Genomic DNA, 15,498 nt, shown 5'->3' with positions numbered 1-15,498 from the left:
CAATTAGGCTTGTGATCTTGTCTTATTTAATTAATTAGAAACAATAAGCACACAAATTTAATGTATGTTGACCTTGACATTGAACTTATTCGTTTTTCAACGAGACTGTTTGTAAACAATCACCTAACCTCCATTACTACTTAAGTTAACTGAAAAAAAAAATATATATATATATGTTTTTTTATTTATTTTTTATTTTTTTATTCTTATTAAATCTAACTCAGTCTCAGAATTTTACTCTGGGGCATAAATCGAGTTCATAAGATTCATTCTATGTTGAATAATATTATAATTTTTAATAGACTTGCTGATTAAATTGAAGAGATATATTTCGCTGTAGAATAATGAACGATAGTAAAATTTAAAAGATTGTACCTCTAGTTTTCGCTATTATTTTAATTTACCGGGATTTCGAGAAAATGTACACAGTTCTTTGTTGTATTCAGTTTCTAGTAATTCCAAATATTTACACACAGTAAAATTTAATACATTTTAATCAAGTAATTGAGAATTTAAATAAAATAAATAATCTTTAAATTATAAGTTAACTCATGTTAGACGTAATTCTATTTTTAGAGATGCTATAACGTACACTAACGGAACTGTCGTTTACAGCAGCACTTAACCTTTCAAGAAGCAACGTTCTTTCTCATTATTATAGTGAAACCGCGAGTGGAACTGATAGTGCGCATGTGCATTACCATACAGATACCACACAGCACACAGCTGGTAGTGTAACGGTTGTGACGCAGCATGTTGCTTTTGAATAAGCGTAATTCTGTTTGAATAGCTTATTAATTTCCTGTGTGTTGCTTAAAATCTGTGAAAATTTATGTGAATCACCGATTTTCTGTACCTTCTCGTTATATCATATTTAGTTTAATTCAGCATCTGATAATTTTTCTTATTTTACTATCGTTTTATGAAATCTGTGTTAATAAATCTTGAATTTTTGTTAAAAATTCTTTTAGCATGAAAATATTACCTGCTTTGCATGGTAAGAAGGATGTATCAAAAAAGGTAATTGCTTTAGTTTGTGTTGTGTGAATGGGTTTAATTATGTTATCTGTAACTCATAATTAAAAAAAAAACTTTGGTTAGCCAAATAAGAAAATAAAATTCTATATTTGCCGTGACATCTTGTAATCTGTTTTGATGAGTGTTATTATTTTAGATTTTAATTAAAATTAGTTACTTTTGTTATGTAGAATCCTTCAAACTGGTTGATGTTGATGTGTGCAGTTAATAAGAAGCTCTTTGCTTAAGAATAGGAAGTCATGTAACCAATTTTTTTTTTTGCAGTGGTTTTTATTTTAAGACCTGTGTTAGACTGCCACTGTGGAATAAAATATTTTTTCTTTATTGAATGTTTTTGATGAAAAATTTGTGTAGATAATTTTTTTATAAAACTAATAGCATTATGTAAAAGTAATGTGATTAATAGTAAAATCAACACTACAAAAGAGCTTTCTATGAATATTATATCATCCGTCATAGGCAATTATTATTTTCATGCCAGACTCATTATTTGTTGCTTTATTCTCCAGAAATTTGGGTAATTTAAGAGTGCTCACTTCATTTAGTTCATAGTAATCCTGAAGAGAGAGAAGTAAAAGACAACCATTCATTGCACTTCATTAGATTTTCAGAATATTTTGTAAGGATTTCTCAGTTTTCAATGTTAGTGTGATTTGCCCATTTTTTACTTTTTCAAGTTCAACTTTTTCTACTTTTTTTATGCTTTCAGGTTTGTAGTGAAACATTTCTCCGTACTATTTGAATTTTCCTGGATTTATTCAGAGAATTTTGTTCCTTTGTGTTGTCTCCCAGGGTTCAGGATGAGTTTTACTTTGATTGTGTTCATATGTATTTTCTTTCAGCTGTGAAAATGTTGAACCTTTTACATTTTCCAACAATAATATGATGCATTTTCTAATCGTATTAAAAACGTTTTCTTTGATTAGAAGAAAATTGTTAGAGAACCAATCTTTAAAGTAATGTCTACATAAATCTATGTTGTAATTGACCTATTTTTTTCCATCTCAAATAACTGTTCTGCTCAACAAATTCACAATTATTTACTGGTTGAGTAATAATTGTACTTACTGTACCAGTTTGTGCTTTATTCCTGATTAATAGTTCTACTAGAATTACTTTTCATGGTTTCAGATTAACACATATGCCTTATTGTATAGTTTGCATTCACTTTTTTCTTGCATTCATCTTATCCAATGCCCATGTAATAAGTTTTTCCCTAACCTTAATTCATTAACCTGATATTTTGTAAACATGGTCAGTTTTAATTCATTTCCATCAGTTAGTTCCTGACATTTTTATGTATTTAAATTATTTTGTTTTAGAATATTGAAAAGATGTTTTATAGAAGTTTGAATTATTTTATCAGTACTTACATATTAGCTTATCGACCATAACTGTAATGATCCTGTAATTCTGAAAATACTTCAAAGTTACGGAATCATTAACATATTTTACATATTAAAAATATAAGTATTATTGCTTATAATTATAGATATAAATTAACCAAACTTAACCTTCACTTACTAACCTCGACTAATTAACACTAATATTTTGATTATTATTTAAATAATCAATAATTGCACTAATTACTGAATTTATTATTTATAAATACTTAGAAAGTTACTTAGTTAATTAGTCACAGTTAGCGAGCGCCAAGTAAGTTTTGTTAAATTAAATTTATAAAATAAATAAATATAAATGGTTATATCAGGTGATTTTAACAATAATCCAAAAGTTTGCAATTTATTGGTTGGGCTAATACATAAGTGCTTGTCTGTAGTTGGAACTTTGTCAATAGGTGGAACTAGAATTATGTACATTCCTTTTTTTCTTATTTTCAACAAAGTTATAACTTTTAAAACAAATATTCTAGTTGCTTGGGTAGAAACTGAAGGATTCCGTTGATTTTGCATTCTCATTCTGCATACTGATTATTTTACTTGATCCAGTTACACAAGCAGTTTTTTTTTTTTACTTCATCTAAGTGGACTTTCTTTCTTTTTCCTGTTTAGCCTCCGGTAACTACCGTTACCGTTAGATAATACTTAGAGGATGAATGAGGATGATATGTATGAATGTAAATGAAGTGTAGTCTTGTACATTCTCAGTTCAACCAATCCTGAGATGTGTGGTTAATTGAAACCCAACCACCAAAGAACACCGGTATCCACGATCTAGCATTCAAATCCATGTAAAAATAACTGGCTTTACTAGGACTTGAACACTGGAACTCTCTGCTTCCAAATCAGCTGATTTGGGAAGACGCGCTCACCACTAGACCAACCCGGTGGGTCATCTGAGTGGACTGCATTCACATTTTGTGTGAATGCAGTCCACTAAATATACAGCCTAATTATACATTTAAGCTGTATATTTAATACAGCTTAAATATACAATACAATTTTCTTTTTTCCTGAATGCTGTTAGGTTCTCGTCTGAAGATGGTTCTTTCATACCTTCTCTTGCTAAGTCTGAAGATATTTAACAAACTGCATTTGAATCAAATTAATGATTGCCATAACTTAAGTAACCACAGTAAATGCATGCAACAAAAATGCATGTTAAAGAAAAAAAAAAAAATGTAAAAATATAACGAGTTGGTACTTTATGGTATTGTATGTGTACTTCTAATATCAGATTTTACATTGCAAGTGGAAGATGATTGTGGTGTGAATATATTTACTGATGTTATAATTGTATATCTCACATGAAAGTTGGGTAATATTGTCTACTGCTACTGACAACGCATATTAGATGCTATTGTTTGCTTATTTAGTTACAATTTAGAAACTATATTATGAATTGTTAATACTGCTCTATTTTTAGTTAAGTTGGCACTATGGTGATTTTTTTGGACCTTTTCCATTAAGTGGCAGCATTTGCATTTTTGTTGGGAGTTGTGTAAACATGCCTCTGTATAGCTGGAATCGTTGCATATTGCTGGCAATACCAGTGTGACTGGCTCACTGGCTGTTAGTGGGGGCAGTTTATTGCCAGAGCAATGATTCAGTATTCAATTGATTAAAATGTTATTGCTTTCTTTAATTATATTTTTTTTTTACAAATGAGTATATTTAACTTTATTTAATAATTTCTATATAAAAATATACATTTGAATGAGAAGAATGAAGAAGATTTCAACTCACATGAATGATTTCTGGGGGAATGGAATATTGTAAATAAATTAATTACAGCACATTAGCAAGCGGTAGTGATATGCCAGGCGGCTATGATGTCAGTGATGTCATTCCATCCCATTCCAAGGCGTGTTTACGCTATTCCCAATGAAACGCAAATTCTGCCACGTAATGGAAAAGATCTGATTTTTTTTTGTTATAAATAACATCTGCTACAGCCATTATTAAATGTAATCTGTCAACAATATGTTTTGTAAGGCAAGCTCCAAGTTTGGTTTATCTTTACTGATTTTCAGGAACTAGTTTACCAAATGTGATGTTGGCTGTTGGTATTTTGCTTTATTTTATACTGATTTCCCAGATTCTGTTCCTTGAGGTGTTTTAGATGTTATAAACCATCAAGTTGTAAGAGGGTTCTACAGTTCATGTACTCATGTCCATTAAATATTTCCGAGTTATTGGCTCTACCATTAATAAACAGGCTCTCTTAATTCAAGAGAGACCAATTAATTTGCCTCTCTTGAGGTGGTTAGAACATATTTTTCATAATTGTTCTTTTCAGATTGGAAAAAATATTTTGTTGATACTACTATTTAATGACATTATACACTTGTGTAAAGGATTTATTAGACAATGTCATATAATCCTTATATTACCCACAAATTACAATTAAACTTTTCTTTGCAGAGTGTGAACTTAAAAATCACTTAACCTCCTAGGCCTTACCATAAATAATAAATATGAATAAATACAAAACAAACTTGTTACAACTGATACCCTTATATAAATCACATCTAATTCCTGTTTATTTGGTTCTCATTTTGGATTTTCTCTGATATTTTTTGTTATTTTAATTTTTTAATGATTGCAGAAAGTATTTGAAAGGGGTTCTTCATTACATTCCGATGATTTTGATGACTGGGACTCACGTTTTATGCTTAGAAGTGATTTAGATGATTTTGGAAGAAATGATGAAGTGTAAGTTATTTTTTATTTAGATAATTCTGAATAATTTATGATTAAATATACTTTAATTTTAAGTTTATATTGGTCAGACAACTTTCACTGTTCAACAATAATGTTTATTTTATTATTAATACATTGAACTTGATTAATCATTCTTGCATTTCAACAAGAAAGATAATAGGAAAATTATATATTTCAATAAGGATGAAATGATATAAAAATATCAGATCCTTGAAAGAAATGAAACCTAAGATAAGCTGATCTACTACAATTATTGCCCCATATACTAATTATTGTACAAACTACATAATTTTTTTTTCTTTTATTTATTTTTTTTTACAGCCTACATTCCTAATTACATTTTTCACATACTGAAATTTGATCTTCCCTCTTTTGTGGCTCTGGCTATCAGTGTTGATCAAATCCATAAAAAAAAAGTTGATCATGATAGAAAAATACACAATTTATTTTTAGTTAAATTACAACTGTTAAAACATATTTATTTCATACATCAGTAAATGCTTTATTGAATTAATTTTGGTGGTTTATTAGATTAATGGAAATCAGATGTCTTTTTCTACTTAATGTTTATACATTACCAACTATATCCTCAGTTAAACTATTTTTACAGTTTTGTATATATATATATTTTTTTTTCCCCCCAGTTTTTACTTAGTTTATGTAGGATACATTAACTGGCCTTGGTTACGTATTCAGTAAGTGTCTAAAATATTTTCATTTTCTTCGTTAAAACAAATGTATACCATTTGCATGGTTGTAATACTAAAATGAATAATATAACTATTTTATAACAAAAACTATTATGCTGCTATCTCTTGCTTCAAAGTTTTTTAAATTTTTGTTAAAAGACCTTTCAAACTGTGATTTCTCTTTGTCTTCAAAATTTTCAAACATTTAACAAACTCACAAACATAATAGAACTGTCTGCATATTTACATTCAAAATTTGCATTAGTAAATTTGTAAATGTATATTATGTACATTCAAATTTTTATGTACATTTTATTAATTTAACATTATAATGCTTTCAGTAGCTTTAGCACCGATCATTAGTAAGTGGTAGCCACTGTTATTGATTGCAGTTTTCTTGAATTTGGAAGATGTGTTTTTAGAATATCTTAAGTGTGCTGGATTTAGTCTGTGTATTAATTATATGTTGTTGCATAATGTTCATTTAATATATTCTCTATATTATTATAATATCAACTGCATTAAGTAATGAAGATGGTTGCTAAAACAATTGAATGAATGATGAAGGTGAGATTCTAAAATTTTTCATAACTTTTATTCTTTTTGTTTTAAAAAAATTGATAGTTCCATATAATTTTCACTGCTGAATACCACAGATAAGATCATAAAATTAGTTTGAAAACTATCAACAAAAAATGTTGTTTGCTTTGTATTTATGTAACTGTGTGTATGTATGTTTATATATTTTTTATTGTAATGGTAGTAGATAAAAACAGTTATATTATTGTAAAAAATTTTCATTTATAAATCATTTAAAATTATAAAAACTTGAAAGAAACAAAGTATTAAAATATTGCAGTTATAAAGATATGATTTCAGAATGATTTATTCTCAGATTTGACTTATTTGTTTAAAAATGTTTTTTTTTAATTCAGCTGTATTTTTTTTAGTGTAATAAATTAAAAAAGATGATTTTTTTAATTATTATTACTAATATTATTTTTTTTTACTTAACTATATCTAAAAAATTTTATTATTACATAACCAATACAGTAATGTTTTGATAGAGATAACATTTTCAAACAGTAAAATTGATAGATTTTATATATATATATATAGATCAATAGTTTGGAGATCTCATGCAATAGTTATACTGTTTTACTTGTTGGAATCATATTTAAAAAATAAATTGTTAATGTAACTATATATTTTTTATCACTATGTAAGTTGCAGAGAATGATTGTATTTTTCATTTCATTAATTTAAGCTGTTATTTAAAAAGTAATTAATTGATCAGACTTACATAATCATTAATGAATTACTATTATTACCATTTCTTTATTTAAACATTATTGACTGATTTTTTCTGTTTTTACATCTGTTTGAATTAAATTGGTTTTTAATTGTTAAATGATTTTATTTCTCATATATTTTTCTTAGTAATTGTAAATTACTTAAATTCTATGCTATACTATATGCTATAAATTTAAATTATATGCAATGTATTGCTTTGAAAGCCTATGTGAGTCTTCTCTGACATGTGTTACCATTTTGGTGAGAGACTGACTGACAATGAGGTGTTATTAACTTAACCCTAATGTCATTTGTAGTAATTAATTATTTATTTGTACAGTAAATAATAAAAATTAACTATAATGGAGGCCAATAGGCAGCTGTATCTAAAAGCTTTTGCTTAAAAACATCACAACTGTTATTGTGCTGTCGCCACATAAACCCCGCCAAATTCTGTACAACAGTGCTCTGTTTGTCCCACATTCTATCTTATTTCTATGCTTTACAAGTTTCTGTGTGCTTTTAATCTTCTGGGTATGTGCCCCTAGCATTATGTAGTCATTGTATTATGTATTATCTTGTAGTATGTAGTATTCATTGTATTTGTATTATTTATTATTCAGCTTATATAGTATTAGTGTTTTATGCATTATGTATGTGGATGATGTATGGCACCAGTTGGGTATGGGCGAGATATATTATGTGTCATGCTGCTGTAGTGTCATGGTGCAATCATAATTATAGTTATTGTGTAGGTTAAGTTTTTGATCACGTAAGCCAATACGTAAGGATGAGTCATGGAGTATTTTACTGGAAATCATATGTGCAATTCCATAGGTTTAAGTTGTTTGTATATATATATAGGGATTTTTGAGTGTCTGCCGCCAGGGAGGTGGACGTATTATGACAGCCAGGTGGTAAGGATGGAGTACCTATATCCTAGGGACCAGGGGCTGGGGTACGGAAGGAATGTATAAAAAAAAACGAAACGTGGTCATCGTGTAGGGCCAGGGAGGTAGCTTCTGTGCCTCCTTGCCCCCTTGCCCCTGAGTTGGTGGGTTGGAGCTCCCCAATGATGGAACAGGACACCCTCAAGGTATGCATGGGAGAACATGTAACTTTGAAGTGTCTGGATCAGGTAAGATAGGGACAGGAATGGTAGCTTCCATGCGGAGAAACATTCTGATCACTAGAAGAGGTGATTAGTATGTCTTCAAGGAGAGGCATGGGAGACCCCAATGGAATGTATGAGAACGGATGAGCTAGGGAGGGCAGACTGCGCTGCCACGACATCCTGAGACGACTGTGTTAAGCTTTTTAGCGTGGGCTGGTTGTTTTGGGAGTGTTTAAAAAATAAAAAAAAGGGTGTGTGCCCCTGTTTGTGGGTCTATGAAATTATGTATGTGGTTTACAATTTTGATTAAAATTTTCCAGTAAATTTTGAATGCCCCTATAAGCATGCCATTCATCCAAAATTATGATTGTACCTGGTCATATGCTTTGCCTTATTACAGGAATTAAACTACAGGAATCAATGTAAAACAGGCTTTCCTGTTTTACATTGTAACCATAAAGCACTCCTTAGTCTCTACAAAACCTCAAAGACCCATTGTTATGGAAGAAGCATGCCGAACTTGGTTAAAACACTAATGATACGGGTAGTAATGTCATACCTGATATACTAAGACTCGTTGCTAATTGCTATGGTTATTAAAATTATAACACATAAAGGCGGAGAAGATTTGCCTATTTATTTACATTTTTATTAATATTTCCTTTATCACATTTATTGATTGTTTTATCATTAAAATAGTGAAAAAGTCTATTGTTTCTGTTGAATCATTGTTCAATCATTGGTTGATAATAAAATTATATGTGTGGAAAATATTTGTTAGATATATATATTTTGCTTGAATCTCTCTCTTTCTCTCACCTTGTTTTATTATAACACTTAAAATTTTAACACTTTCTTCTGTTTGTGTTTTTTGAAGAAAGAATTGTTTAAGTAAATTATTATTTTTTTAAATTTGATATAAATATTTTTTCCAGTAATTAGTTTTACTTCAAATTAATAAAATTTCATCAAATTTTTTTTATGTAGTTATTGTTAGTATTTTATTATTACTAATGTTATGTATGTGTGTGTATTAGTAATTGACTTTGTTAAATAAATGTAAGAGTGAAGCTTAGTGATAGCCTAGAATAATAGAAGTGTATAACTATATTCTGTTTCATAACAATTTTCTCTCTTTTTCATTTTATATTATATCATTTTGTTTTTTACTCATACTGCAATAAAATGGAAACCTATCATCCTAACCTTCTAAGTTCAGAATACTTTAATAACTGGCAATTTTTAACTAGCACCTTTGTCTGCTTTAACAAACAGAACATACCACTTTCTGAAGCCATACCCCCTATCACTTGAATGATTTTTTATTTACAGTACCAATATTTCTTAAACAGAGGAAATGGCAAATATAAAATAAAAGATTGCATACAGTATTTAAGTTATTTAGGGTTTGCTTAATGAATGTGTCTGTCTTTTCTATATTAGGCATTAATCTTCAGTTCTAATGTATGAAATTTCTAAAGGTGACAATTAAGAAGAATTAATGTATATATAGATACTAAAGTGTTATGTATGGTAATAGAAGATTTAATCAATGGTTTCTTCTAAGATAGAAGAGTTGATGGCTGTTATTCATCAAATAATGAAATTATTCAAGAGAAAGTTTCTTAGGGTAACTCTGCAGATCATTGTGCAACAGTATTGAAATTCTTTAAACGTTATATACAATTCATTCACTCTACCATCAGAAGCAATCATTATTATCAGAGACACAGACAACTCCAATTACTTCAAAAATATTTAATTGGAAAAATCAAGTGAAAGTTTTTATATAAAAATGTATATTTTACATTAGAAAACATTTTGTTGGTTAAGTGAATTTTATTGATGCAATAAGAATATTTTTAAGTGCCTATCTGTCTACTTCAAGTAAACAGATTTGGTAATCACACTGTTAAATAATTCTGTATGGTAAGTTTTTAAAATTCCATTTTAAAAATTCACATTTTTTAAATATTATATATACAGCAACAAAATAAAATTTACATTAAAATTTTTTATGATTATTTTTTTATTTTTACATATATTTTTAAATATATGGCTGTAATTGATTAAGTAGTACAATAACTGTTATAATATTACACATTACAATTTACTGAAGGCAATGTTATTTAAGTGCTGTAAATAATGTTACAATGTTCTAGGAATTCTAATAAATGGCCACATGCCAGACCAGTTAGTGTGGATATTAAAGCTTTAACTGTATCTTTAAGTATGCAAAAGAAATTCCAGGGCTCCTTCTGTTACAAATATTTTTAAATAAAAATTAGCTATTATTAAATTACAGCTAAAAAATTGTTTCATACAGATGTTGCTAGTTACTGCTTTTATTTGAATTAATTCCTCTTCCTTGTTTTTTTCTAAAAATACATTCACAGAAGTAAATTGCAAAATATTTTTTTTACCACAACATAATGAGTCCCTGTTTGAAAAAAAAACAATGCAAGTTATTTAAAATCTTAGTGATTTTAATTTTTATTTGTTAAAACTTTTAATACAATACAGCCCTACCAAGTAAATTAGAAAAACTATTTTTGCCAGATCAGGGTTAGTACTCCCATTTAAAATAAGAAGGTTAAAAAATTTTTTTTTTTTATGGAATTTATACTCCCTCTTAATTATTGTGATAAAATTTATTCTAAATTATTTAGTGAGTATAGAAAACTTAATATTAATGCAGAAGAAGGCAGGCTCCCTATAATTATTTTAAGAATAATATTTAAACAATTAAAATGAATCTATTAAGCAGCTCCTATTTTATTTTATTTTCAGGTGGGGTCAAAGAGGCTGGTTTAAACCATCATGTGTTCCAATTACAATTATCTTAATTTTAATTGTGTTAGTTGTACTTCTTCCATTAATAGATAATGCTGAAAGATCTGACCATGTAATACAAAACGATTGGCTTAAAGTAGAGTTGTGTCGGTCATCATGCAGGTATTTATTCTATATTTTATACTCTGTATGTAAATATTATAAAAAATATAATAGTATTTATTCAAATAGATAAAATTATTGCCAGGAATATTTGCTGCACAAAACACTGTCCCATATTAATATTGAAGTTCAAGTAATGTCGAGCATGGTAAATTGGTGGGTTGGTTACTGTTCATTTACATTATGTGTTGCTGTCATCCTTTAGTAAAGTAGCATCAAGAAAGGGATTTATAAAAATTATTTGAGCACATATTTATGGTACCTATTGAACGGGATGAAGAAAATTCAGGATTCAGTAAATGTTTTACTCATAGATATTATCTAAAAATTCATTGATAGAGTAATATGGTTTCTGAAAATCTATTAATTGTATTTTAAGTAAATTGGTTAGAAGATTTTGTAAATGGTTCAGTTGTTTGTTAAAAATGTCTACAGAAGGATAATTTGGCCCTTTCTTGTAAGAACGAACTGTTGTGTTGAGTTGCACAAAAACAGTTTAGTTATGGTTTATTAGAGATGGATGTTCTTATTTTTTTAAGAATTAGCAAATATTCTTTTTAGCAAAGATTATACAATAAATGTAACATTTTTAATTTTTGAAATATCTATCTAAATGATAATGATCGACGCCCATTTTTATCTATTGGAAACTCATTCACACTTTTTAAGGAAGCCCCGTAAGTTTATATTATACTTCAGATGGGAAGGTATGTAAGTATAATAATTATTTTGCTTCAAAGCAAAACGGTTCAGTTTGACTTTGTTTCGTTGTAAATGAAATCAATTTGATCATCACAAGAAACTTTTTCCTCTAATAAAACACCACATATTTTGCGTTATGGACAAGAGAAATGTTGTTGTTATTATTATAATTAATAAGTAAAGATCTTGACATCAAAATGCATACTCTTCATGTTTACTACTTAATCACAACAAGTTCTTATCAGTAAGTAGTTAGACATGAAAGTAATTGTAATCTAAAGTCCCAATTCATAGTAAATAATATCGATTCCTTTTTTTATTACTGATAAATAAACTTTAGTTTTTTTATCCTAGTGCATTTTATTTTTATTTAATCCCTGATAAAATTATTAATATTATTATTAAAAACAAAATTAATTAGTACTCATACTAATCTAAAAACTAGCATTATCTTAACTGTTGAAAATAAGACTGCTTTCAAAAATGTAAATAAATATTATTCATCAACTAAGGTTAAATCATAATGCCAATCTATCTATACATCATATGGTTGTACTAACGTTCAAAATCAAAAACTGCTGGGGCAAACTGAATGATTCTTTTACCAATATTTTTACTGAAATGTGAGGATGGTTTTATGTAAATACAGGGTGTCCCATATAAAACGCAACCCATCAATCACTCATCCATGAACTTTCAAAAGTCAAGCTTACTCCCCTACTCGTTACTGAAATGGACTCGTCCAACATCTGAACATAGCGGCGACGCAGTAGAACACTACTGATAGTAACAACAATGCAATCATAATGTTCAGTGTATTGCTAGAGACAAGATGGTGTTTTCGCTAGATGAACATGTTTTCATTGTTGAGTCGTACTTCAGTACGAAATCAGTGGTTGCAGTGCAAGATTTGTTTCGCCATAAGTACCCAGATAAACCAGCTCCTAACAAAACATCAGTATTAAAGGTTAGTTGCAAAATTTAGAAAGACCAGTTCTGTTAATAACAAGGAACACAAAAGATCTGCGTCAGTGTTGAATACAGATACAGTCACTGAAATCAAAGACCGATTACTCGCCTCGCCAAATAGATCGATCAGACGTTTGTCTGCTGAAATTAATTTGTCTAAATCAACTGTTCACCGAGCGACCAAACAATTACAATTACGACCTTATCGCATTCAAATGGTTCATCAACTTCTTGAGCCCGACAAAGATAAATGGTACAATATTGTCAATGGTTCCGTCGATTTCTGCGTTAGGGAATTAACGTTATGAATTCGTAATTTTTCACAGATGAAGCACGGTTTCATTTGGGTGGCTATGTAAACAGCCAAAACAGTAGAATTTGGAGTGCTAAAAATCCCCACGTTTATCATGAAAAACAATTACACCCGCAGAAGTTGGGCGTGTGGTGCGCGATATCGCAGAAGAAAATAATCGGTCCTATTTTTTTCGAGTACACCATTAATGCAGAACGATATCAGCATATTTTATTTCAGTTCATTGCACTCTTGGAATAGGAAGACAGACACTGCTGGCTACAACATGACGGTGCGACATCGCACTAAGCAGGTTCAACTTCTGATTTTGTTGAGGAATTCTTTGGTAATCATGTTATCGGTCGAGGCTTGTGGCCACCAAGATCTCCAGATTTGACTGCGGTGGATTTTTTTCTATGGGTTTACCTCAAAGAAAAAGCCTTCAGCAACAAACCACGAACACTTGAACAATTGAAAGTCAATATTGAACAAGCTGTATTAAATATCCAGCCACAAACTTTGAAAACGTTGCAAGAAACATTGTAAAAACAATTGAAGCTTGTATTCAAGAAAATGGCGGCCACTTCCAACATTTACTCTAAATGTAAGGTAATGGATGGTAATAATAAAAATTACATTTTCATTTACACATGCCTTTTTATTATTTCAATACCTACCAATATAAGGTTGGGTTGCATTTTATATGGGACACCTGTATATCTAGGCAATCTCATCACTAAGAGAGCAGTTAAGCTTAAACATAGAGTCTATATGCCATAGTGTAGGTTCTGGGTATGACCTAGTCAAGCTTAGGATTTTTTTTACATATAATTCAAGATATTGTACGCCTATTCATAAGCCTTAAACAGCTGCTGGCCTCCGTGGTGCGAATAGTAATGTCTCAGCCCTTCATTCAGAGGTCCCGGGTTTGAATTCTGGGCTGGCATGACATTTTTCACTTGCTAAAAAATTGCCATTTCATCTCATCCTATGAAGCAATGCCTAATGCTGGTCCCGCATGCTAAAAAAACCTCATTAGTCACTATCGAACAGAATAAAATATTTATTAATATTGATACCAAACAGGATTTCATATATCATCATGTTGAAACAGTAAACATGATAATTTAATAAAATAGAAATTTTTATGTTCAGTAATAATGATAATGATGTATAGTAAAGGTTTATTGTGCTTTTATAAAATATAATTTTTTTTTTTTTTTTTTTTAATTTTTCTGTTTAGTCAGTAAACCATGAACTTCCTATAACTTCTTCACAGAAAAGCCATTTTTCAGCAAATTACTTTACTTGATTATCATATGATGAAATTCATGATTAAAAAAAAAAAGAAGGTTAAAAGATTGGGCTTGGCATCAATCAGGACTTTTTGTGGAAACCCTGATTTCATCAAAAAGGAGGAATCGAAGATATATCTTCTGATAATTTATTTAGTGATTTTTGGCAAATGTCTACATGGAACTACACTCAAAAAAAATTTTTTTAAATACAATTTTATTTTATGCATTTGAATAAACTTCCATAATTTAAAATTTTGTTTATTGTATTTATATGCTGTACGACTTACTTGTAAATTGCATTTATTTTTCAATTTGAAATGTTTATGATACTTATTCAATTAAGAAAAAATAGTAAACTTATCTTTTCAATCCCTTCCCAGAAAACTATAGTTATGAATAAATCCAGTATATATTACAAAATAAGTAACAGAAAATATGTATAGTACAATTTCGTTCCTAATATAAGTTTTTTCTCCAGTATCAATCTAATTTATAAATTTACTTTGATGTGTTTATGCATTAATATGAATAAGAGTTCATATATTATGTTAGTGAATGTGTCAGTGCATTGTCAACATCAAGTTAAAACACCTATCCATCACAAGGTGAAGAAGATTGTTTGTTATTAATTGTAAGAACAAACCAGTCTCTTAGTTGTTAGTTCAAGAGATTTTTTATGATTAATTTTCTATTAGTTTAAAGCTGTGAGAGAATATGAATAAACATTTTAAGATATGGAAAAAAGCTATGAATGATTAGTATTACTGTTGAAAGGTGTTGTTACCACTTCTTTATACGGATTGGCTATCTATTGAATGGTATTCAAGGAGACAATTTCTGTTTTAATCTATATAAAGTATGTGAAAACTATTCATAAAATTTGTGGGTGTATGTGTAATATGTATGTAGTAGTGTGCAAATTAATCCGAACACAGGGAATTTTTGTTTATGGCTACACTTCTCTACCAAACCCATTTTTTAAATTGTCTGTTTAATGTGAGTTATTATTGTTTGATTATTTAGT

The 15,498-nt window shown here is 29.0% G+C and overlaps 1 protein-coding gene across 2 annotated transcripts in view; it reads left to right on the top strand.

The window, feature by feature from the left end:
* Positions 1-15,498, top strand: part of LOC142329912 (5'-3' exonuclease PLD3-like) — a 122,899-nt gene that overhangs the window by 80,905 nt on the left and 26,496 nt on the right. Inside the window, exons 1-3 of one of the 2 annotated variants that reach the window (XM_075374847.1) lie at positions 698-1,020; positions 5,047-5,153; positions 11,049-11,213. In XM_075374847.1, coding sequence (XP_075230962.1) covers positions 973-1,020; positions 5,047-5,153; positions 11,049-11,213 — 320 coding nt within the window. In that variant the 5' untranslated portion in view covers positions 698-972. Of the gene's footprint in view, positions 1-697; positions 1,021-5,046; positions 5,154-11,048; positions 11,214-15,498 lie in introns of those variants that run through there. The other variant, XM_075374846.1, reaches the window with a different exon arrangement.

The sequence above is a fragment of the Lycorma delicatula genome, chromosome 9 (genome assembly GCF_047948215.1).
Source record: "Lycorma delicatula isolate Av1 chromosome 9, ASM4794821v1, whole genome shotgun sequence".
NCBI classification, from domain to species: domain Eukaryota; kingdom Metazoa; phylum Arthropoda; class Insecta; order Hemiptera; family Fulgoridae; genus Lycorma; species Lycorma delicatula.
Note: the sequence above shows the minus strand (reverse complement) of the source record. Positions and strands in the feature narration are given on the sequence as shown.